This window comes from Esox lucius, chromosome 8, assembly GCF_011004845.1.
Source record: "Esox lucius isolate fEsoLuc1 chromosome 8, fEsoLuc1.pri, whole genome shotgun sequence".
Taxonomy (NCBI): Eukaryota; Metazoa; Chordata; class Actinopteri; order Esociformes; family Esocidae; genus Esox; species Esox lucius.
Window position 1 is genome coordinate 13,862,646 of NC_047576.1, and position 25,527 is coordinate 13,888,172.

Here is a 25,527-nt window from a genome sequence, read left to right on the forward strand (position 1 = left end):
CTTCATCACATGAATGTGCCTCTGGCTTGGCTGATTGATTCTGAGATTTATGAAAACATGTGACACAAGCGGGGCAGACAGGGCTCCGGCTCCATGCTGCAGCACAGGGGCTGGACACCCATAAAGCACCGGGGGAATGGGCGCTCTGACAGGCCTCCCAGCCCTGTGACCACTGCTTCCTCTCCCCTGAGAGACAGAGACACAGGTGTGTGTAGGAGAAATATGCTGTGCTCAACAACCACTCTGACTTCTGACAAGGCTATTCGGGTTCATTTTAATTGTGTTCTAATGTGTTTGGCCGGTTAATCCTCATCGTCTTGAAATGTGTTGTTACTTTGGTGGGGTTCGGTGGACTAGAGGTCTCAAAGTACAAAGCTAAAGTACTTGCTGTGTTCACCAAATGAAGAAGGTTCCTGATTAACTCCTAAATGACCAGGTTTAGAGATTTAATTTAGGTCTGAATTTGGAACCTCTCTCATCTGGAGAGCATGGCCAAGTACCAGTGAAGGCTGGGAGATTAACTTGACTGTGTGCTGTGTATAACCTCTGTGTAAGACAGGCTTGTGTATAACCTCTGTGTGAGACAGGCTTGTGTATAACCTCTGTGTAAGACAGGCTTGTGTATAACCTCTGTGTGAGACAGGCTTGTGTATAACCTCTGTGTGAGACAGGCTTGTGTATAACCTCTGTGTGAGACAGGCTTGTGTATAACCTCTGTGTGAGACAGGCTTGTGTATAACCTCTGTGTGAGACAGGCTTGTGTATAACCTCTGTGTGAGACAGGCTTGTGTATAACCTCTGTGTGAGACAGGCTTGTGTATAACCTCTGTGTGAGACAGGCTTGTGTATAACCTCTGTGTGAGACAGGCTTGTGTATAACCTCTGTGTGAGACAGGCTTGTGTATAACCTCTGTGTGAGACAGGCTTGTGTATAACCTCTGTGTGAGACAGGCTTGTGTATAACCTCTGTGTGAGACAGGCTTGTGTATAACCTCTGTGTGAGACAGGCTTGGTCCAGGCTTTATCTTGACAACTGTCACAGGCTGTTGATGGAACAGTAGCACTCTCCTCTGGACACATTGTGTTTTGATACCAGAAAAGTGTACTAATGCATTCAACACTCAAAATGCATATCTAAATATTACATGTTAATGTGTCTTCCAAATTATGTTGAATCAGTAGTCATTAGTTCCAGTGTAGATTGATATGTCACCCCTTTAGGAGGAGAATAAATATTCAAAAGAACCCGAGCAAAAACAATCACCAGGAAATGTCAACGTCTGAGTGGTTTATTAGAATAAGAAGGTTGACAGAGAGCAAAGTCTCCATGCTAAGAGACAGGCAGAGCTGAGGACAATGTGGAAATGATGTTCAACTGCCGAAAGGGTGTGTGTGTGTGTGTGTGTGTTTGTGTATGTGGTGTGTGTGTGTCTTGCGCAGTTGGAGGGTGCATGCATGTGTTTGTGTGACAGACATATTTGCAGACACAAGCATACACACTTGCATGTACTGTACAAATTCACATGTCGCTACTTCTGTACACACAGAGGCTGTGTCATGCAGCTACTGCACTTAAATTCCATTTAAGCGTTTTGAATATGTACACACAGGGACACGTGATGTCATTTAATGACAGTGGCCCTGGACACAGACAGGGACAGACAGCCTCTGGTGAGAGGACTGCAATTAGTCACAGTAGCAGGAGACTCCGAAGGAAAATCTGGAAAGTTCTCTTGTCGTGATTTCAGTCTGCATAAACAACTCTTGTCCTCCTCTTCTCCTTTAAACGTGACCCACACACACATCACAGAATTCAGAGTGGGAGCAAATACTGAGGGGATGTTCACAGTAGAGAATCATCGTTATCATCATCACAATCTCATCTTCGTCATTAAGTTCCTCATGATCGTCAAACACACACCAGAGAGCAAATTAAAATTCCAATACAACAAATCCAAAAATCTCAAACCAAATATTACCACTGAAACAAACAGAAACCAACCGAAAACAAAACAAAACATGACAAGTATGATCAGTGCAGACTAAATAGTAGAATGTTCTCCACAACTTTACAAAAAAGCAACAAAAAAAAAAAACAATATTGTGCTTATCCTTTTATGTATTTAGCTGGAGGATGAGTAATAAATCTGCCACCAGTGTACATTCCTATGGGCAACATGTCAGACTAGGGAAGGTCCTCATTTGGTGTGGCTCTTTCCAGGACGGCAGTTTCTAGCTGAGGGGCTTTAGCTAATTCACCAGGCTACCGAGGAAACTAGACAACACAACAACTGCGTGGTCTTAGGCTCACACACAGTCCATGATATTTACACACACAGATCGGGTTGAGTGTGGGGATATGTGTGTGTACATGTGTGTGGTGAGTGTGGGTTGGGAGGTCGTGGGCAACACTGTGAGCTACATATCAAACTGATCCAAACTAGAAAAGCTCAACAGAAAGTATTGGCTTCCAAAGAAAACAATTTACTGCATCAAAGGATTGAAAATGTATGACAAATGTTGAAAACATTTAAAAACTGATTAAAAACAGATTTGCAAGCGCTTCACAGTAAATTACCCAGATTTCTCATTCTTATGTCACATTTAAAACTGCCTCTGTTTTTGTTGCTACTAATACAGAATGTCAATAGAGAGGCTGCTTATTAGTTTTTTTTTTATCTTAAGTGCAAGCCATAAGTGCTGTATAAAGGGAACCCCAGATTACTTAACTGTGGAGTCATGGTGGACTGTGATAATCATATTATCGTGGAGTATGAATCCAAAGAGGACATCCCTGGGTCTGAACCACCAGTCCCTCCTCCCAGCTCACTGGCCTTGGGATGACAGCGGAATGGAATTCAATTGCATCCTGGATTTGGTTACAGCGTACTGTGTCTGGTGTATGAGTCTGTGTCTAACTGTCCATGCAAGTGTGTACATGCGTGTGCATGTGTCCGTAAGTGTGTGTGTGCTTTTTCAGTGTGCGCACGTGTGTGCGCGCGAGCATGTGCAGAAGGGGATAGCTGCAGAGGAGCGTGGGCTCTCATCTGCCTCTCAACGTGTCTCTAGTAATCTTCTCAGGGGCTCATCACCCCATTAGGGACTGGGATGTACTTTGCTTAATCAACCATGTTTAGTGAAACAGTGTAAGGAGCGCGGCTGGCTGGGCTGGCAGAGCAGCTCTCATTCACACACCACACTTAGGGGATGCCACAGGCTGGAAGACACCAGGGGGCCCCGTGTTCTCAAACAACGCTCCCCTCAGGGCTGTGATGGAGATAGGAGGAGGACAGCACGTCTGTACTGTTTAAACAATCCCACCAATCCACTACTTTATTCTTTCATGGCGACGCTGATTACAACTGTACTACAAGTACTGTACCAAGACAAACGCTCGCATGAAAGCACGCATGCACACATCCACGGCGGCACCAGAACACACTCACTTGCTCAGCTGTTAAGTTGTTTCCATGGATTCAGCCATGCGTGGACTCTTTTACCCAGCTAGATCATGTGCTTACACTTTATTCATATCTTTCTGTATTCTACTTTAGGGATTTTGCCCTTAGTATAAAAGGGGAGTTTTTTTTTTACGTGGCCTTGTTTTCTTTCATTCTGGGGTTGTAGGTGATCCTTCAAAAAAAGAGCTCCTGCAATATGCAAAATGCCTCAGCATGTTATAAAAAATGCTGTAAAACATTCTAAACCGGCTCATATTACATCATTTTATTCAGAATAATTAAAAATGGTCTACTGTGCCATAAATTAATGTTTGAAAGACGCTGTTAACAACAACCGCGCAAAATAATATGCAAATATGGATTTATGGGACAGGAATTATTCGGGGGAAAATTAAGTCCTGAGACACTATCCAGAATACATTTGTCAGGCGGTTTGGAGTGTTTGAAGCATTTCATAACGTGCTTGGACACTTTCCCTTTAAGAAAAACAAACCCACCGCCCAGTCTGTCTTCTCAGCCACTATACAGATGGCTCTCTACACAGACCAGGTCTCCTCCTGTCTAAGCCCTGCACAGATGGGTACATGTTCACTGTGGTGTGCTGGTGTGTTTCTCTATCCATGCCCACTGCAGTCCTAACACATCTCACATAAGCCTCTGCTCCTCCAATGCCCTTCAGTACGTCTCTCTTCAGCTCTGCTCCTCCCAAACGCACAGAACTGCTAATTAAGCTAGTCTATGCGTTCCCATGCGTGTTTCAGAATGGGGCCCAGGGTAATGGATGCAGTTAACCCTGACGTGAATGTTTGGGGATTGTGCCAGAAATCATTCAGGTAATGTCTGATGGGCCAGAGATCTGAAAAGACATCCAGTCCCCATCCTGACCCTGAAACCGAGCAACAATCCCACCCACGAGCCACACAGAGAGAGAGGGCGGAGAGACGGACAAAAGGACATCAAACAGGAAGACGCCAACCCAAACGGTCCCGCATTTCCTGTGTTCAGGCATCGTCCCTTGTGTGGAACTTCTGAAACAGCATAGATGGCATTCTGGGTGATGCCAGTCTACCAGTCCCGGTCTGATCTGCCCATCCTTGGCCCGCCACAGTGCCTGGTCCCAGCCCCGGTCGGTGGCTGTGAGGGTCCTCATTGATATTCCACTGGGCTGTGGCGCTGGGTTCGTCCCGCCGGCCCTGACTCTTAACGGTTATTTGTTGCAGCCGTCTCCTCCTGATCTGGGGCACAAAGAGGCTCACTGTCAGCGAGAGCCTGAATGGAGCTCCCCAGTGGCAGGGCCTGGGGCCCGCTTGCTCCCACAGCCAGGCTCCCGTTCCCTTACATGGCCGGGGAACTTTCCTCTCAGCCGGCGAGGCAGCCCGGGCCTCAGGTCAGGGCACACAGACCCAGGGAGAGACAGACCCTGTCTGCCCTCTTTCTATCTTCCCTCTACCTCTCCAAGGAAACTCAGAGATATTAGAAAAATGTTTTGGTTGGTTTTAAATTAACTGGAATCATGCTGTCTTATCTCCTCTGCTGGTGTTTCTCCACCATGACATGTTAAAGCCCTTCACCATTGTTGGTAGATCTGGGTTGGTAGATTGTTGGGGATTTAACCGTTACACGGTCTGATTTAAAAACACATAATAGAGCTTAAGAAACACATTAGAAATGTGTTTTTTTCCCATGATTGTTAACACAATGGCAAGGATTGTTGACATCAGCTTATTTGTATATAAACAGTCTGTATGATCACATTAAGACGGGAAGCCACTCCCACACTGCCTGCCACAGTGCCCTCTGGCATTGCTAAAATCTACCTAACACAAGCTGATTGATAGAGCTGGCCTGTAAACCAAGGAGAAGCATGTGGTTGTCTGCTGGATTCTGGCAAAGCAGAAATAAAATTGTCACACAAAGAATACTACAAGATAGTACACGGCTGAATGCAAAGTGATCAGTGAAGCGGTTCTCAGTTTTCTTGTCATTCCTTTTTCACAAAATGTCCCTTCCCTTGCACCCCTTCCAATCTTTGAGGCCGGTCTCTTGGTGTCCAGTCCCAGCTCCGTGGGTTAGACCATGTACGGAGAAGAGGGGTGCATGTCTCAGCGAGAGAGCAGAGCTGCAGCGGTGAGATAAACAACCTCCTCTCTTTAACTCTCCCTCTCTTTCTCTCTCTAAACTGCTGGTTTCTGGAAGCCCAGTCTCTTCAGTCAGCCAGGCTCCATGCCGGGGGGATGTCAGAACATTGAATGACAGTGAGAGAGGACACACGGGGCGGGTTTTGGGTCAGGAGAGTGAGTCTCGAGGGGGATATCAGTTTCTTAGGGGAAATGGGTTTCAGAGAAAGGGGGTTTACGGCACTCTCCTACTCACTGGCCACTGGGGTTACGCTCGCCCACGCTCTTGCCCATCAGGTGACTGAAGTCGGCCAGGCCGTGGTGGTTGGCTCGGACGAGGCCGGGGCGCTGCGAAGGGTAAGGACCTCCCATGTGGCTGTTATAGTTGAGCCCCTCGTGGGTCCAGCGGGGGGGCTCCCCATAGTCCATCTGGGTGCTGGGGGCGGAGACCACCCTCCTGCGGTCAGGTGAGTCCTGCGGTGTGGCCGGGTAGTTGTACTCACCTGCAGAGTTCCTCAGGGCGGTCCTGGGTTGTCCCCCGTGGGGCTCCCGGTGGCTGGCCAGGACCAGGTAACGCGTTCGCTCCGTGTTGGGCGGCCCCACTTCTATTGGGTCTTCGTGCCGCCCCCCCCGCTCCTGCAGAAACTTGGAGCTCAGGTAGATGTCGGAGTTGGTGGGACAAGGTGTCCCCACCGAGGTCAGGAAGGTTTGACTCTGATCCCAGTCTCCGTCAGGCAGACGCATGCTGGGTGGAGGCCGTTTCTGCTGCAGCGGGGTCGGTTCCGGAGTCGGCAGACCCGGGTCCATGTCTCCTTTAGGCCAGCCATTGGGTGTCACAAAGGGGTTGTCTGCCTGGGAATGTGATCGGGACCTCTCACTGCCGCTAGTACGAGTCACACTCATCACCGAGCCACTCCGCCCCGGACCCAGCATGTTCTGCTCCTTGTCCCCTTTGCGGCCCCTGTTGTTGGCTCCTGCCCCTCGTGTGCGGTGGCGATGGCTCATGATCCAGCAGACAACCAGGCCCGACAGCACTGCTCCTGTGGCAAAGGCTGAGACTGCAGACACGACCAGCAGGTTGACTGATACCAGACCATCTGGTTCATCAATGAAGGACTCCTGTAGCAGGCCTACAGGCACACAGACGGAAAGAGAGACAAAAAGTTAATTACTACAGGGAATAGTTCAGACAGTCTCTTATGCCGTCTGTGCTGCCCTCGCCCTTGATCATGCCCCCAATTTTCCTGAAGAATTAGCAGACCAGTCTAGCGCCCCTCTGTCTGTCTCCCTGTCTGATACCTTCTCACCACTCTCTACCCCTACATACTAGCCCCTCTGTCTGTCTCCCTGAATCCCACCTCCCCTGGAAAACACATCCCATGGAAACCAACACCCCTGGAAACCACCTCCCCTGGAAACCACCTCCCCATACCCCCGCACTGTCTCCACTTGTACCTCTGACACCGTGATGTCATCAAAGACAACTACCTGTCCTCTTGATCCCCTTTCCACAGTTCTTTCTAAAGCCTGCCTGCCTGTTCTTTGTCCATACCTTACACAAATTGTCAATCTCTCACTGACCCACAGCACTGCTCCCTCCATCTACAAAACTACTGCAAGTTACCCCAATTTTAACAAGATGCCCCCATCCTTGATAACTTCCAAACCATCACCAACCTCCCTATCCTTGCCAAAACTCTTGTCCACGCTTTCCAAAAACACCATGCTGCTTAGTAGTTATGCATAAAAATGTGTATTTCAATTATATTAGCACAATTATATTAGCAGAAATATAATAGTTACCTAATATATTTCAATTATTCAAGGAATAATTATTGACCAACTGGAAAAAAAAATCTATCCTTTTTCGAAAGATCACAGCACAAAAAATACTGATCACGCATCACTGGTATCAATAAAACATACGCCAGATCAGGCAATAGGTGGTGTGTAAATCATTTATTCATGTAATTATTCAGAAACTCTCAACATTTTGACATATAATGAATTAAGATACTTCCATATTTAGTAATGGACAAATATGATCAGTGAGAGAAATAGACTTTTTAAGATTACGTTGAGCTTTTTTCTCAAGAGAAATTCCTGAGGGGGACACCAAAAGTAGGGCTGTAATACTGTTTTAGTTTGCGCCATTGGTTTGCTCACTACTGTAGCTATGCAAATTCAGCTATTGTGTGTGTGAACCCTACCAACATGACTGGATTAACACCACGTTATCTATGTGCACTGAATGCCTCTCTGATGGTTGACACGAACACAGTCACCCTGCCAGCTAGGGATCACTGCATACATTGCATCGCAAGTTTCTCATTGACTCAAATTCTCATTGACTCAAAAATCATTCTTTAACCAGTTATTATTATTATTTATTTTATCAACTCAATGTGTTTCTGGTGCAGAAAAAAAGTTGTTAATAGGAACAAGTTCTGCTGTCTACTTCTGCTCCTAATATAACCTACACACAGGCACGCTGTGAAAAACACTCAGTCACAGTTAAAGAAATAGGAGTTGCCTAGGTTACCTGCGTGTTAATGAAAGAACGGAAACGAAGCATTGTTTGGGGTTATTTCACTCCAATAGTGAAGCAACATGTGATCTTCGTAAAAGGTCTGCACAATATTATGGTAATACTACAAATATGTTAAAACACAAGAATCAACCACATAAAATAGCATGATGAAGTACAGCGGAGGCGATCAGAGGAGAGAACACAGGCAAATACCCCCAGATCAAATGACATACTGAGGCAGTTGTCTGACACAAGCCATATATACACAGTATAGTATATGTGTATAGATAATATATTTTTTTCTTTTGCAAAATTGGCTATCACAGTGCAGAATATTACAGTGGGCGCATTTACATGTAAATCAATATTCTGATACACTGACTAGGGTTAATATTCCCAACTATGTAAAAGTTGGTCATATTTTCAAACAATATCTGAATTCATTATATCAATTTTGAGGAAAAACTAATATGTATTGCTCAGGATTTCTAAAACAGAAAATATCTCATAAAATGTTCTCAAAGGAAATATCTCAATGATCTATTGGGAATACAGCTCTTATGCCAGCCATTATTTTATCACTAAAGTGTCACTTATCAAATTGTGTAATGCATTTTGGAACTCTTAAATTCTTCAATAATTGCATGTAGCTACTTCTAACCATTTTAGGTTGTATGTTATACAGTCCAGAAAGACTTAAAAACATTACATTTAGCTTGTAGAATTTTCTTTCAATAGATGACTCCCAAAGAGCAGCAGAGATCACAATAAACCTGGGAGAGATGAATGTGAAGGACCTCCAACCAATCTCGATTGTTGAAGACAGAGGTTTTAAGCCCAACCCTGTTCCTGAAGGTTTTCGCTTCAAACCATTTTGTGACTAACCCGGTTAAGCTTTTCAACCAGCTAATTATTAGATTCAGGTGTGATAAATTAGTTAGAGAAAAACCTACAGGACAGTAGATCTCCAGGAACAGGGTTGGGCCAGCCCTGTTTTAAGGTATTTGTAAAGTCCCTTGATTAATTAAGGGCAACTTTACAATGTTCAGACAGTTGTTGGGCGGGGGGGGTCACAATCTTTGAAACTTAACGCGCTATAATCAGCGTGCTAAAATCAAGTGCTTTCATTGCGTGTTATAAATATTATTGAAATTACATAATTATTTTTACAGTGATATATTGGGGAGGGATGAATCCTAGTTTTCCCAGGATGGCAAATCTGTCCGGAAGATGAGCAAATGGAAATGATAATCTGGTCTCAGATTTACTCATTTTAACACCTTTCTTTATCTTTGGGTGAAAAACAAACATAGCAGCGACCTTAAACGGATTAAGTAACTTTTAGAATGTTTTTTCACAATATTTTGACCAGTTGTCAGCTCTCCCATTATATGGCAAGATATCAAGATATCTCCCAGTATATGGTTCTATTCGCTAATATCATTCGTTTTTGTGTCAGCCGTATTATATTTCTTTTAGAAAAATATGGTTGCTAGTATTGGCTGCCTGTTAGTACGTAACCCAAGTCACAATTTGAACGCTTGCTACCATGTTAATATCATAATGTAGATCTTCAAACAATTACAATGAGGAAATAAAGTTGTAAACACTGTTTGCGCTAAATGTGAGTAAATAAAAGTGCGGTCTGACCAGTGATCGTACGCTTCAGGGACCAATCTAGCCTGATCACACTGGTGTGATTGTATGCTTCAAAGGGTGAAATACCCTATAGAAAAATAGCACAAAAAAAAGATTAGCCCCCTCTCCATTTTTAACTGCCCCCTCAGTCACTTCATCCTGGCGCAGAGCCTGCCCCAACACATGCTTTCATATCCTCTCGTCTTCACTACTGCAATTGCCTACTCTACGTCATCAACTCATCATCCCTCCACCAGCTTGAAATCCAAAACTCTGCAGCCCGTGTTCTCTCACCCACACCAAGTCCTGGCAACACATCACCCCCGTCTTCCATCAGCTCCACAGGCTGCCTGTCTATCAACGCATTACGTACAAGACCCATCTGATAACATACAAAGACCATCCGGGACTCTGAGTCAATCACCACCTTCCAGCAACGCCTCAAGCCCCATCTGTTCCGAATTGCATTCCTCCAGCCCCCCCTACGTCCCCTCCTCAGGCTCTTGTCAAAATATCCTTTATCTTATTATAACACGTCTTGTGTGTTTTTGTTCTGTCTATCAGTGTGCCCTCGCTTTTGTAAAGCAACTTTGGGTCCCGGGAAGGCACCTGGCAATGTAAGTATAAGGTGTTATTACTATGATTGGAGAACAAAGTCTGTTAAAGACCTATATAAAACAACTAGACCTATTTTGTATTTAGCCATCATTGTTCTGAAGATGGCTAAATGCATCAGTGGACAAAGATAAATCCAGAACCTCTCAGTTCAAAGAAACGCGAGAGTTTACAGTTTGACAAAGTGGCCTATTTTCCTGTGTCACAGTGGGAAGGGAAAAGGCTGTCCTGTGAAGGTACGCAGTTGGTGTAACAGCTAATTGTGTTCATTACCTAAAGTGGATGGTGATTTTAATGACTGTAATAACTGTCTTCCTGATTGAGAATATCTTCCAACCCCGAAACGTTGCGGAACATTAACTTCGCAGCGGAAGAGGCCTACACGCTCTGGAATTAATACTGAGTAATTGCACACTGTATTTACACATGAATTTCACAGAGTAATTTTCTTCGAACAGTATGAGAAATGATTCACAATATGTACAAACACTGACAGCAAATCTGAAACGAGGCCTAAGACAATATGTAACTTTTCCCCACAAAGAACATGAGAGAAGCTCCTCTGGAGGACAGAATCTATGAATTATTGAAACAGTGAAAACAGGAGAGCACAAAGCTGCTACCATGGATCAATTAAGAAAATGTCAAGAGAAAACTTGTTCTTTGCAGTGCAAGCACCAGGGACCAATACCAATAGAAAACAAATAGCTTACGCCCAGCCAGAGGAGGGAGTGAGGAAAAAACAGAGAGCGAGAGATGGAGAGACCAAGGGAGTGAGAGAAAATAGGCCTAGAGCAACCTACTGCAATAGAGGCCCCAGACAAACACAGTAAATGCTTTCTTAAATTACTAGAAGAGCAAAGGGACGGCGATGCGTGTGTCTGGGAGAGGAGAGAGGACCAGACAAATAAAACGGGCCCCACAGGAAATGGATGGATGTCATTAATGGTTGTTGGGAGCCTCTCATTCACCCCGCGGAGAAGAGGGAGAAGGAACATTCCAGAACGCAGGGAGCAGTGGTCTGCCTTAAACAAACATACTTTTATCGTCTGACAAATTTATTGTAATGGAGACAAATGGCAACAATTAGAAGCAGGTAGGAGCGACCGGCGAGTAGTTAATTCTAGGGTTTTGGGGCACGGTGTGACAGAGTATTATTCTCCAGACCAGTGAAATAGCTAAGGCCTACAGTACATTAAACACCACAACAGAAGGCTGCACTTGACAGGCCACAGTGAAAAGGATTTAGTGCTAATCAAGTTGCCATCTTGGTCAATCAATGTCCTTTTGTACTCTAATTAGTGTTTTATCACTTATCCAATAGACCCTGAAGACACATGAAGGATGGATGACTACAAGAGTTACATTGAATTAATGTTCCACACTGTTTACATGGCTTCTTCAACTACGGACAGATCATCGATAGAGGAACTGTGTCAGTACCTACATGTGTTTGTGTGTGTCACATTAGCAATGATCAATAATCAGTTTCCTACTATTGCTTTTGACTTTCCTTCCGTTAGTCAGTCCCATGGTTCTGCTGACAAAGAACAGCCTTTCCCATTGTGTCTGTCTGTTCCACTTAACACTCATTTACATATTTGTATTGAATCTGGCATGTTTTTACCAGGGCTCACTCCCTCACTCTCCTGAGACAGAGATAAACACATTGTCACCATCATCACAGCATATCCCTGATTTCAACTATCGGGTCAATATTCATCTTGGAGTCACTCTTAGTGTCTACCATCTTACAAAGAAAAAAGTAATGTGCTCCTCAAAGAGTGTGGTCGGTGGCAACCAATCAGCTGAGAGACAGGAACAGATTGAGACAGAGAGAAAGAGAGGAATTTCCGTCTCGGGCTATGGTACTTCTGTAATTTATCAATTGTGGTTGTTGAGTTATAAAACAGTGGTAATGAATTGGTCCTTGGGTTAGGTCATTCCCAAAAAAATCACAAGCCTCTAATCAACGTTGGACCGTGGCTCTTTTAACAACGTTGGACCATGGCTCTCTTAACAACATTGGAACATTGCACTCTTAACCATGTTGGACTGTGGCTCTCTTATCAACGTTGGACCGTGGCTCTCTTAACCACGTTGGACCGTGGCTGTCTTAACAACGTTGGACCGTGGCTCTCTTAACCATGTTGGACCATGGCTCTCTTAACCATGTTGGACCGTGGCTGTCTTAACCATGTTGGACCGTGGCTCTCTTAACAACATTGGAACATTGCTCTCTTAACCATGTTGGACTGTGGCTCTCTTATCAACATTGGACCGTGGCTGTCTTAACAACGTTGGACCGTGGTTCTCTTAACCATGTTGGACCGTGGCTCTCTTAACAACTTTGGACCGTGGCTCTCTTAACAACGTTGGACCGTGGCTCTCTTAACAACATTGGACCATGCTCTCCTAACAACGTTGGAACGTGGCTGTCTTAACAACGTTGGACCATGCTATCTTAACATCGTTGGACCGTGGCTCTCTTAACAATGTCCACATATGAAATTGCTCACTTCACTTACACAGATGAGGATTACTCTATTCCTTTCAACCTTTCACATTTCCCTGAAAATGCAGGAGCAGGGTTCACGATGGCACTTCAGATTACATTCTGCACGATGCAATAATACGCTGTCGCCTCGGTGCAAGGGAGAGGTCCTGACGAGCCTCCCTGGTTCTGCCGGAGAATGCGGCAAGGAGGGCTGCCCTTTCCTGGTAATGAGACTGAACAACCATTGAAATGCATCGTCCAATCTGGAGCAGCACCATTCCCTTCCCATTCAGGCCCAATGCGTCTCTCTCCTTCTCCACACAGAAAGACGATGCACATGGCAGTCTGAAAGGCCCAGGCCATTAGTGAATGTCGCCTTTGGAGCCACTCTGCTTTGTGGCCGTGGCTGGGGGAGACAAAGCAGCTGGAGTAAGGAGGGGTGAGAAGAGAGGAGGGGGGCAGGTCTCTCTGTCCCACCGGGCTGACAGCAATCCTATCCTGGTTGACTCACTTATTAAACCTTAATGGAAGCCGCCCTGATTGTCAGCCTGACAAATACTAAGCACGTCTCGGGCTTGCAGCTCCAATTACAGGAGAACAGTGGCAGAGGCAAGAGCAGTCTAGTTAGAGCTGTGGAGGAATGAGCCAAGATGGAGCCACTGAGGCCTACTGACTATATTCCATGTGTTTGGATTCCTATCTGTGTCTTTACCACGGCCGCAGGCTCTGTTTTCTGTGGTGCCGTTGATTTCTACTTCATATGCCCATCCACCCTGTATTCCCTGGCCTTTCCTGACCTCTTTTTCATCTTCACTCCTTTCTGCATCTCCAGGGATACCCTCAGATTTTTTCGCCCCATTCTTCTACCCTCCATCTTTTTCCTTTCTTTAACCCCCCCCCCCACCACCACCCATGGGCCCTGGCCCCGAGAAAGCCAGACAAATGAAAAGCCACAGTGGCCGCGGCTCTTGGTTAAGATCCCGTTCATTAAAACACTGGCAGCGTATGGATTTGCTCTGCCCGTGCTTGCAAATTGGCAGGCCTTTCAGTGGTGGGGTTATTGATTTTCCAGCCCAGCCCAGTGTCAGTGAGGCCGGCTTCGCGGTGACTGCTGGGAACATGCCGTTATTAACAGTGATGTCGGCTGCTGGGGGACAGGGAACTACCGTGCCAGCGAGTGGGCTGACTCACACATGAAACACTTCCCACCTTGAAACCGCAGAACAACAACAACAGCTCATTCTCAATGGACACGCGGTTGACGCCGATACATCCGACTTCGAGTGAGATACGCTTTATTGGTGTATTCAGGAAGGATCTGAGGGGCCTTCGCGGAAATGATGTGTTCTCTCAGTGTCTTCAGTATGTACTGTGGGTGTGTACGTGCCAGGCCATGTGTGAACTGTAAATGGGCGTGATTTTGTGTGTGTGAATGTGTGTCTGTACAGTGTGTGTGTGTGTGTGTGTATATATATATACAGTACGTGCGCGAGTGTATGTTGGTGTGTATACAGTACATGTCTGTGTGTATATACGTGTGTGTGTAAATGTAATACATGAGAATAAGGGAATATAAGCCCTGCCTGCGCTCACGGCTCAGTGATTTAGCTCATTATCCTCTCTCTCTCTATCTCGTTCTTCCATTCTTCTCGGTTAAAAGAAAGACGGCGGAATCTATCGTACTGGCTTTTTGCTCTCGTTTTTCCTCTCTCGCTTCATCTGTTGAAGGACTGGAGGCCCTATCTAAGCCTCTCTCGCTCCTTCTCGCCCACCCCCACATCTCTCTTTCTCTCTCTCTAGTGTGGCTTCCCTCCCTCTAGTTAGTGGTGTAGGATGGCGGTGCAGACAACGTGGAGATCCAGAGCCGAAGCCTAGCTCCGTAATACCTTTCTGTGTTTATTCATGGGGCTGATGGCATTTATAGTTCCTATACTTCCTGCATTTTGTCAGGGCAGAGCGGTGAATGAGTGGGTAGGCGGTTGTGGAACCATATAAGGGCAGGTCTACAGTACCTCTACTGATCAATATGGTAAAACACTTTACCAGCATGGATGAAATGTTTTTTCAATTATAATCCCATTACATTTTCAAAAAAATCGGCTAATAGAATCACGTTTTAGGCGTCCTATTAGGACAGAGTCACATGTTACAGGCTCAGGCTAAAGGTTTCTAATTCCATGATAATTGCATCCACACAGTGCACCTACATGGTCACTGGAGTAATGATGGAGTGCGGTTGGTTAAAATTATGGCATGTGTTAAATGAATATCCGTCGGAGGAGGCTGACTGCTTCTCATGCTGTGCACATTTGTTGAAAGGCAAACCATTGGTCAGTTTAGTGGTTCCTTTGTGTTTTTAAACACCTTTATTCACACACCAGATAAAGTATGTTTCACTGTAGTTTGGCTTCAATTAGTGGGCCTATATTTTGAGACCTTGCTATTATTATCCTGCAAATCTTTAGCAACAACTTTAGGAATAACAAGGTTGTTAGGATTTTCAACTGCACATTTTCAGATTTACCAGCTGGACTGTGGACTCTGTGCTGAAATATATATATATATACATATGTTTCTGAGGGAGGGATGATGTTTGTTTTACTCCCTCTCCCACTACTAACATTGGTCATTATGTAGGTTAGCATTGGGCTGTAATTCATATCCTAAGTTAAGGTGCAAGGGAAAAGCAAATGAATTCACATTGAGAAGATACGTCAAAGGCAATACATTCAGTACAACTCTGGCAACTCCGTGTCTAACAATCCACCAGGGGTTACAATCCCCAACCATGTACCGTGCAATTGCAGCTTAATCGTTCTCACATGCTAAAGACATAAATCTAGCACGCCATGGCTGTACACAGCGCAACGTATGACTTCCAGCTGAAAAAACACTACTATTTGTTTTGGAGTTAACACAGCCGTGGTGGAGCTCTGCACTGGCTCCCATGACACACAGCTGAGGGTTTAGTGGTGCGATAATCAAACCATCTAGCCTTGGTCGGGACTCAAGCCCATCTAGTTGGCTGATTTAATCTGCTCTGCTGATTTATGACATAGGTTTAATAAAATGTCTCCTGCGCAATACCTCCGCTCCTCCACAGGGCTCTAGAAAGACCTTATGTACACAGTGTGACCAATCCTTTGCTAGATGAGGAGCAGACAGACGGCTTCTCTGGTGAACTGGCCCAAACCCCTCTTTAGGCTGATCGATATGGTGCTTGTGGAGACATGTGGTGATGCCCAGTGTTGCCTGGGGACAGGTCACAGGATTAAGAGACAATCCCATGGGTTTCAGCAACAGTGTCACTCAGGGAGTGTTAGGAAGAAGGCATCACGAGGATTCGTGACCAACGATGCCCTGATTCAAAAGAACTTCTACCCTGTAGCGAACTAGAAAATATGGAACTTCCTTTTTGAAAGAAACTTCCATATTGTGCTCCGGCAAAACGCTAGACCACGCCCTCAAATGGTTGCTCAGAACTCAGTACCTCCCACATAATCTCCCACATAATCCAAACGTTCTGACTTGTCTCAGAAACTGAGGATGGGTCCGGAGACAGAACACACAGAAAACTGTGTCTTTGGTTTTGGTACTGTATCTGATTGCTTTAATACTCTAGCTTCAATTGATTTAATAAAGATGATCTAAAATAATTGCTGATGTCTCTTGTTTTGTACTACATCTGCCATTTTCTATCTCCTACAAGGACAGCCTTGGAATGAGTGTCAGACTGAAATATGAAGTGAACAGCAGATGATTCTGTTTGAGTCTTCAGGCAATTCAACAGGGGAACCCCGCTCATAATTTCTTCTCAGTTACACTTGACATAATCCAGTGTCTGAACTGTGCATAGCTGCTGTTAGAAGACCGTTTCTCAGCCATGCAGCGTTGTGAGGCACAAGAACACAGCCGACTGAAGCAGTTACCATCCATCATCAGATCAGCACCATGCAGCCCATCATGAATGGGTGTTTTTGGAGTTCTTTATAAACTCTTGACACCAGTGGCCCAATGCCTCTGAGTTAGCCGGTGACAGGGCCCCTCAATGCAGCTGCTTGTCTTTGTATTCTCTTGCTGATCCCAGCTGATGTATGAGAGGAGCCTGCCCATCAGTTTCCACCCCGCTCTCTTGCTCTCTAATTCTCCCTAAGGTTGGCTGACAAGGACTCTCTGCTCATCCTGCCTCTCTCTCATCAGCACACTTCTAACAGGAGAGTTCCCCATTAAAGAAAAGAAACCTTTCAGAGAACTCACCCCTCTAGATATTCAAGGGCTGATGCCGCGCTCTTTAAAACTCACTGCACCCGCCTCCCCACCAACCCCTCCCTCCTCTGCAGAGGCACGAAGGCCCCGACATCTCACAAACCCACACCTCTCATGTACCGAGATGCATCAGTCAGAGCTGCAGTTTAAGCGCCTCAGATCTCTGCTCTGTGGATGAGATGTGTGTGACTGGAATGAAGGCTGGCGTCCGGGTAGCACCCCCCTCTTGTTGTGAGAGGGGAGGAACGGTTGACGGTCGGACCGACTTCAGGTTAGTCAAGGTCACCAAGCCCTCGGGGAGAAAAGCTCCCCCAGACTGGGCCGAGATAGAATGCTGCAGTGTCCCTGTAAGGTTCAGAGACCGGGAAGCCACATTTGTCGTCTAGCGGAGTAAACGCACTACTTTCCCAACGTAACATAAACATGGTGTTCATCCAATGTAAATTTGAGCCCCAGTTTGTTAGTGCTCCTTACAGGTCTCAGAGAGGAACCCTCACTAATCCAACCCACGCCAGTTACAATGACCCAGGGTTGTACGATTTGCCGACAACTTTCTTTTCTCCTTCCCACAAAGTTGTTTCTCCACAGTTGTCACCCACCAACGTGACGCAACTAGGTTGGAAGTCTAATGCTCTCGCTTCATTGATGTGCTGTGGACCTCAATTAAACTGTGATTGCAACCCACTGTTCTCTAAGTCAAAATACTGCCTTACTTCGGGAAATATTTTCACAGCGCCATAATTGCTTCCATCTGTAACTGCTTCTCTTGCTGTCGAGGGGATGTCATTATGCCTGAGTGCTTTCATGGTGGCAGGGAAGACGTTGGTGGTGAGTAAGCTGCAAAGGAGCGTAAGCGTCGACTGTTGCCTTTTGTCTTGGTTGGCGCCGACGGAAACTCAGTCTGGAGATGTAATTCTTGGAAAAGGAAGATTTGAAATGCATTGACTTGGAACAACAAGGAAGTATGCCAGTGTGACTCAACGAGACTCTCTCCTGCTGTGACAGCATCCTCTCCCATTTGACGCCTGGTTTAACAAAGTTGACTTTAGCTGATGAGCTTTTTGTGCGAATGCAAATTTCTGTTGTTTCCCGAGCCTCTGCGAGAGAAGCCACTGAGGGCTTCTGAACCATATGCCTGATACCACGCAAACGGTGGGGCGGTTGTGAGGACGACTTAAAAGGTTCCAGTCTTTTTTAGTTGTACTTTGCTTTCAATTTTGTCAGAGTTAAAGGTCCCTTACAACAAACAGAGCAGTAGACGGTTGAAGTCTAGTCCGACACTTAGGCAAGCTCACCCTGCTGAAATCAATACTACCGCCAGGCAGGTCGTGACCTGGAAAAGCTGGACTGGCCCAATAACCACTTGTAAGTGGAGCTGACACGTTAGACCATCCGTTGACGCCCAGCCTCAAATCCGGCTATTGTGTTTACACTGCTGGTATTTATTACCTGACACGTTTAGAGGGGGTTTTAGAGCTGACTGGGCTCAACTCAAACATGATTAGAAGTTCAAATCCAGCGTTTGTCTTGGGCTGCTCTGGGGATGGCATGATTGAGCTGTAGGCTGTGGACTGACGCGCGGTAGGCTAGGCCCTCTGCATGCAGATTCAAGGGAATGCAAACAAACACACATTCTCACGTACATGGAGAAGGCTTAATGAACTAAATTACTGAGCCATTCGTGCAGTCAGTGCATATGTTAAAAAAAAAAAAAGATATATATATATATATGCCCTTATTCTCAAATATTACACATACACATATTTTGGTACATAGATACAGGCGCACACACACACACACACACACACTGATCTGATTGGACAAATCTAACTGAGCAGCCCTTCACCACAGGTCAGCTCATTAAAAGCTGTGATGTCTACATCTGCTTTGATCAGGTCTGATTTAGAGGAGTCAGGCATAACAAAAGCCTGACATTTCAGCTGGGAAATCACAAGCTCCTGGGCTGACAGGATCTCTAATGAAGAGCTCTGTGTTGATGTGAACAGTAGGAGTGAAAGCCCTGAACTGGCCTAAAGTAGACCCCCAAAAGGAAACACTGTACTGAACTGACCCCCTCCCACTCCCTTGATACCAAACTGTAGCGGTAGACCAGGTGAGAGGGAGTAGGAGGGAGAAGGTGAGTGAGGTGAGAGTGGAAGCGAAAGCATGAGCGGGCAGTCTCCGCGTGTCACCTGGCAGAATGACTTCCCCGTCAGGCTGTCGTTAACCGGAGCAGTGACACCTCCGTGACACCGGGGACTGAGGTGGCCTTCTCAACCCATTTGTCACGCTCCTGCTGAGGACCTCGGGCTCTCCATGTCTCCATCCTCACCCCCTGCTGCCCTACCCCCACGGCCCCCTTCATCTTCCTCCCTCCAGGCACCAGACTACTCTATAGATTCACTCCTGATATTTATTGAACTCACATGGAGCCAAAGAGGAGATGAAAATCGATTCCCCCACCAGCGGCAACTGTTCTCTGGCTAAGGAGAGGGAGAGGCAGTCGGAGGGGCTGTTAGCAGATCCTTCCATCCATCTCCCTCTGGGGGCCACCAACAGGCGTTGGGGGAGGTAGTGGGGCCTCTCCCAGACAACGTGCGGGGGGGGGGGGGCACCACCAAGATGCTGCTGACCCCAACTTCCCCCAGGGAGACGGGGGGAGAGGGTGACGAATGCTGCATTAACTCACAGACAGATGGATGGATGAATGAACCTCCACTGTATCTGCCCAGTGATTCAGAAAGGTGTGTGTGTGTGTATGTGTGTGTGTGTGGGGGGGGGGGGGGTCACGTCGTAGATATACAGTGTGTTTATGTGGGCGCGCGCATGTGTGTATGGGTGTCCATGTGCGCGTCTGATGGAGAATTGTGAAAATGGAAACGATTGTTCACAGGTTTCAAAGAGTAACGCTATGAACGATGAAATGCCATAACCGGTCTTATTTCTGCTGCAGCTTTTTGTCTTCCTGAGACTGTCTGGTGGGTTGATATTTCCGGAGATCTGTGAAGACTCTGTGAGTGATGAACACAAGGGAATGTATCTGTTGTAAAAACCTAACTAGCATCAATATCAGAGGATGAAGAAACTGAAGCGCAGGTTCATCACTATCTCTGAGACACAGCGCCTAATGATTCTGGCAGCCAATCAACTGATGCTGGCGCAGCCTTTTGGCAAGCAAACACAGAGCAACCAGGCTGCATTCATCTTGTGCCATTCAACAGCACCTCGGTCAGCAGAAGTCAGGACAGCCACACTTTTGTCCGGTCAGCATCAGACAAGTGGAAGAAGAAGACGACGGGAGACCCCTGGCTACATAAATGAGAGGCTCAGGATCACGATACAGACGGACACACGACCGGGCAAGCTTAGAGGAAGAGACTACTGGCTCAACACCTCCAGACAGACAGAAAACAGGACAAGGCGGGATCCATGAGAGGTCACAGGGCATGACAGGAGCTACAAAACAAGCCCTCTGGAGCAGGAACAGGGACACGCGTGTTGCTGCTCCGTCATTTTCATCTGTGTGTCTCTCTGGGTGCACTGCAGATGAACTTGAAACTTTGAGAGGTGAAGGGTTAATTTGCACGACTGCCTCATCAGAATTAACGTTGAGATCAAAGGAGCCATGGGAGTTGAGACGATTTCAGTTTGAAGGATATCTTTGCTTTGCTGTGCCGCCTTCATTTTCATAGGAGAAAAATGAGGTAAACAGAACGGCAAGTCCACCTAGAGCTTCATAATCCACCTAGAGCATCATAATCCACCTAGAGCATCATAATCCACCTAGAGCATCATAATCCACCTAGAGCTTCTAGATCGTAAATCATAAATATGGTTTCCACATTAAATTATTTAAACAATATTTAACCTGTTAAGATCCTCAATACTTAACTGTTTTGTGGACTATTAACTTAAAATTACTTAAACATCAATATTTCTTCAAGAGAACATAAAAATCTAGGGTGCCTTCTAACTCAATTAAAAGCCTTCATTAAGCATTTATTTGAAATGTGGTGCTCATCTTTCATATTTGTCATTGTTTTATGTATTTGACGATTTGTCATTCCAACCGAACTTAATCATGCATAGTGCTCATTACTGTAGCTGTAGCTGGAGATAGAGCTATAGGCATAAAGAGTGCTACATAATCCTCAGTGGTGCACATTATTTTGTGGTGGCAATGACTTCTCCATATTGAACACCAATAAATTCATCATCACCAATTACACATCATAGGACAACATAGTGCTGAATACTATTTCTGATATTTGGATTATTTTCTAAAATGCATACAGCATGTTGATACAAAAATGCTGATTTACCTATGATCCTCTAAAAACACAGCCACTTTTCAGTTTCATTTATAATTTGAGATATTTTATACTCTATCTTAACATAGAGATGAAGCAAGTGATATATACCAACATAAAAAAAACATTATTTTAAGACATTTAAATGTTATATTGACCTAAAAGTATAAAATGCTCCTTGAAATAAACTCAGAAAATCTAGATTTAGATATTTGTTAACTGTACTCAAGAACATCAATTCATAAGAAAACACATTGACTTTTTACCAGGTTTTTGATTTAAATCCTTCTGGTTGTTGGCGATGTTTCAGTGGCCACTACTCAGTTTCTTTAAGAGGTCACATAATTACTTTCATTATATATTATTATACAAGTAATGATTATATAATACGTTCTAACCCAAAGAACACAGTTATGAAAGGAAAATAGTATCACAACTAATATGTATCAACACACAATGAGATGTTGGTAATAAATAGAAAACACATTTCTTACCGTCACAGTCCCCCAAGTGGGACACATTGCCTTGTTCTACGTCTTGTTCAAACGGCAGTCTAGAAGAAGGGTCAGACACAGTTATTCATCAGTGGACCCATAAAAAATACATACTGTAACTGCTTTGGTCACTGATATAAACCTCTGCTTTTCTCCGGTAAACAAAGGAAGATAAAATGTCTGCGGATCCTTTTGTCTGTGGAGTTCAGAATAACAATAATTCATTGTTCTGTACCTCCCCATCTATGAGTGCAGGTCTGGGTTTGATCTTGTTTTTTATTTTTTTATTTTACTTTGTCCTGTATGCTGTGACCAGGATATGAACTATGGGTTACAATGATGTCACTGCACTGAGATGCAGTGTCTTTGACTAGAATTAATCTTTCCCCTCTCCACTTTGAAAATCATTTACCATTTCTATTTTGGTAATAGGAGACCTTGGAAAATCAGACATTATATGATTAAGCAATGAAAAACAGTGAGTTCCAACTCCAGGAAGACCAAACCAGGTGCATTTTACATCCCGGGAGACGGCAGGCCACTCTTAGTCATGGCCCATATCCAGAGGAACATCAGCTGGCTATTTTAGACAGTGAATGTATACCATAAACGCGCTCTAACGAGGAGAAATGGCTGCCGTTTGGGTTTCAAAATGGCCCCTGTCCAATGCTGTAATTTAAACATGGGAAGTGCCCAAGGCTAGAGGGAAGGCTGCTCTGCGACAGCCAAAGACCGCTCACTGAGACGTCTACCGCTCAGCGATCGGCAATTAGTTAAAAAGCCTCAGCCAGGAAGCAAGTCAACTGAGTGTTTTACTGCCTGAGAGTAACTTAGAGAAGCTAGTGGTTGGAGAGTTATTGTAGGTACTATGTTACCCTCGATGGGAGTTAGTGGTTGGAGGGATTATTGTAATATAGAGAATAAAAAGCTGGATAGATCTTTGTTTGCATTATCATTTACATAGCGCTTGAATTTAAACAGGCATGTTCGAGACTTACCACACAGGATTGTGGCCATCAATCACGGGAGACTTGAGCGATAAACCCCCTGATAGGAATTAGTGGTTGGAGGGGATATTTCAGGTATAGTGTTAACCTTGATGGGAGTTAATAGTTGGAATGATTGGTGTAGATAAAGTGTTACCCTTGATAGGAGTTAATAACTGGAATGATTGGTGTAGATATAGTGTCACTGCTGAGTTAGTGGTTGCATTGTAGAAGTAGTATAACTCTTTATATGGTGAATTGTGTTGAATAAATACAGATTGTAATCAATTGTGTTGACTGCAGGCTGTAATCATTTCAGTAGCTAGGCAAAATGGCAATATTTTGTTACTATACCCTTGAATGAAACAATGAAAAGTAGTTTAAGAATGAATAGTCCCAAAGTCTGCAGGAGCCCAGATGAAGGTGAAGTGGAGCCGTATAATATGAAGCCTGATAAACACACACGAAAACAACTGCTTTGATAAAACAACACAACTCTAGAATAATAAGTAAGGAACCTAATTATCTTTGTTTCAGTTGATCCCTGTTGCATCTTTACTACCTACTAAGAGTATCTTCATTGCCCAGGATTGTTTTTTCACTTTTCTAAATGGAAGTTATCCTCAAACTAGACCCAGGGCATCACTCGATACCAGATCGATAGGCAGGTTGACTGCCCTTGCTAAATCAAATCACAACCAACACAGGAGCTTTAATTGTATAACAGTGAGGAGGTAAGGCTGTTTTTAAGGCTCTGTTGTCTGATACTGCTGGCACTGTACCTGTGTTTGCACACGTAATTCAATAAGCGGCCTCTCTAAAGAGAGATTTTATTTCACTCGGCTGGGTGGATGTGAGGAGGAGCCGAAATTGAGTGGGAGGCTTTACAGGCCAGAACAAGAGGTGAGCCATCAAGACAGGCAGGGATATTCCTGTGACAGGCGTACAAGAGCAACACAACCCTGACGCAGACATTCCAGATATCAAGTTGCGTTGAAGAAGGCGGCACTGTGGTGAAAACACAACGGCAAGCATAGCAGACGTCATGGGTGAATGACTGCTTATAGTTCGATGCGCCGGCGTCCCTAGTGCTGAGGAGTGTGCAGGCATAACACACTAGACGGGAATAGAGACCAGACACAGAACCCCCCCCCCCCCCCCCCCCCCCCCCCCACCTCACCTGGTTCCAGGCCTGAGGAAGGAGCAGGTGCTGCCTCTGGTCCAGCCACAGTAGGGGTCCCTGGAGGCGATGCAGTTCCTGGTGGTAGACAGAGTAAACCCAGTGTTTAGTCATGCACCATCCAGGGCACACAGACATCATAGGCCCATTCACAATGTGCAGCGGATTACACACATGGAGGAGCCACGAGTTCAGTGACCAAAAAACACACACTGTGTGTTACGCTTCACTAGGTCACGAGACTACTAGCATCAAGACTATTAGACTCAGTGGTGGGTCAGCGTAGGCCGAAAAGATGAAAGAGTAGGGTGTCTGTGTCTGTATGCGTGAGCAAATTTTGAACTAGAGTGCCATATAGAAATGTTATGTATCTTAGTGTTCTGTTATTGTGGATTTACTGATATATATATATAAAAAAAAGTCTTTCAGATGGTTTCTGAGTTGGTAGTGTTTCTGCTTAGGCAGTGTGACTGACTGGCGGAGGGGTGTGTGGAGCGGAAAGGTGTGTGATGCATGCGCGGTGTGTAGGTGTGACTCACTTCATGCAGCGGGAGTAGAGCTGGCATCGTGCCACAGGGACCCTGACCACGCAGGATGGGAAGGCCAGAAGCAGTGAGTGGCTCAGCCGATCCAGAGTCAGGGACAGCAGCTGTCTGGCCTGTGGAGAGCCCTCCCCACACCTGGGCGCACACACACACACACACACACACGCACACACACACAGGGGAAGAGAGGGTTGACGCAGCTACACTTCATCACACAGTCGTCTAAACCTCATGTTGACCTCAAACATCACATCACAACACCACAGATACCTTTAACTTTTACACCTAATGCATTGTAAAGTGTAACTCAACTGTCCTATGACAGTACAACAGTATCCGTTAAAGGCTTTTTGAAGCATGCCAATGCATCTCTTCCATGCAGTGTCATGACGGTTAAGTGTTGTCTGGGGCTACATTGGCCTCACAGCTACCAGCGATGCTCTACATTAGCCCTAATTAGAACTTAACGCTTCCATATTATCTAAGCATCTGCCTTCATAGGCTGGAGTTATAACACATTAAATACAGATCCAGACAAATGAGACACTTTCATTTTCCATAAATATTCCACAATGTTTTTGGTTGAAATTGAAAAATAACGTTTGTTTTGCCAACTTTTGGACAACATGTTATGGACATGACTCGTCTCCTCAAAGTCCACCCTTACCGAACGAGGCTGGTACAGTACTAGCTAATCCAGGGTGGTTTAGGGAGGATGGAAAGTACTGTGTCTAAAGCAAGTAAGGACAATGCATGTCAATGCTAAATTATTGACGGACCAGCAACAAAGTTTAAATGGGGAATGTGCCAGTCACTCTGATTAATTTTGTATAAAAATATTATTTCAAACAATAACTTAAAACATTAACTGCAGATGTCTACTGGCCA

At 45.2% G+C, this 25,527-nt stretch overlaps 1 protein-coding gene across 4 annotated transcripts in view; it reads right to left on the reverse strand.

Annotated features, from left to right (window-relative positions):
* Nucleotides 1-1,271: 1,271 nt before the first annotated feature.
* Nucleotides 1,272-25,527, reverse strand: part of sema6bb (sema domain, transmembrane domain (TM), and cytoplasmic domain, (semaphorin) 6Bb) — a 120,811-nt gene continuing 96,555 nt past the window's right edge. For all 4 annotated transcript variants that reach the window (XM_020049350.3, XM_020049349.3, XM_020049348.3 and 1 more), the window contains exons 14-17: nucleotides 24,634-24,774; nucleotides 24,095-24,172; nucleotides 21,929-21,987; nucleotides 1,272-6,708 (exon numbers count right to left, since the gene is read on the reverse strand). In XM_020049350.3, coding sequence (XP_019904909.1) covers nucleotides 5,831-6,708; nucleotides 21,929-21,987; nucleotides 24,095-24,172; nucleotides 24,634-24,774 — 1,156 coding nt within the window. In that variant the 3' untranslated portion in view covers nucleotides 1,272-5,830. The remainder of the gene's footprint in view (nucleotides 6,709-21,928; nucleotides 21,988-24,094; nucleotides 24,173-24,633; nucleotides 24,775-25,527) is intronic.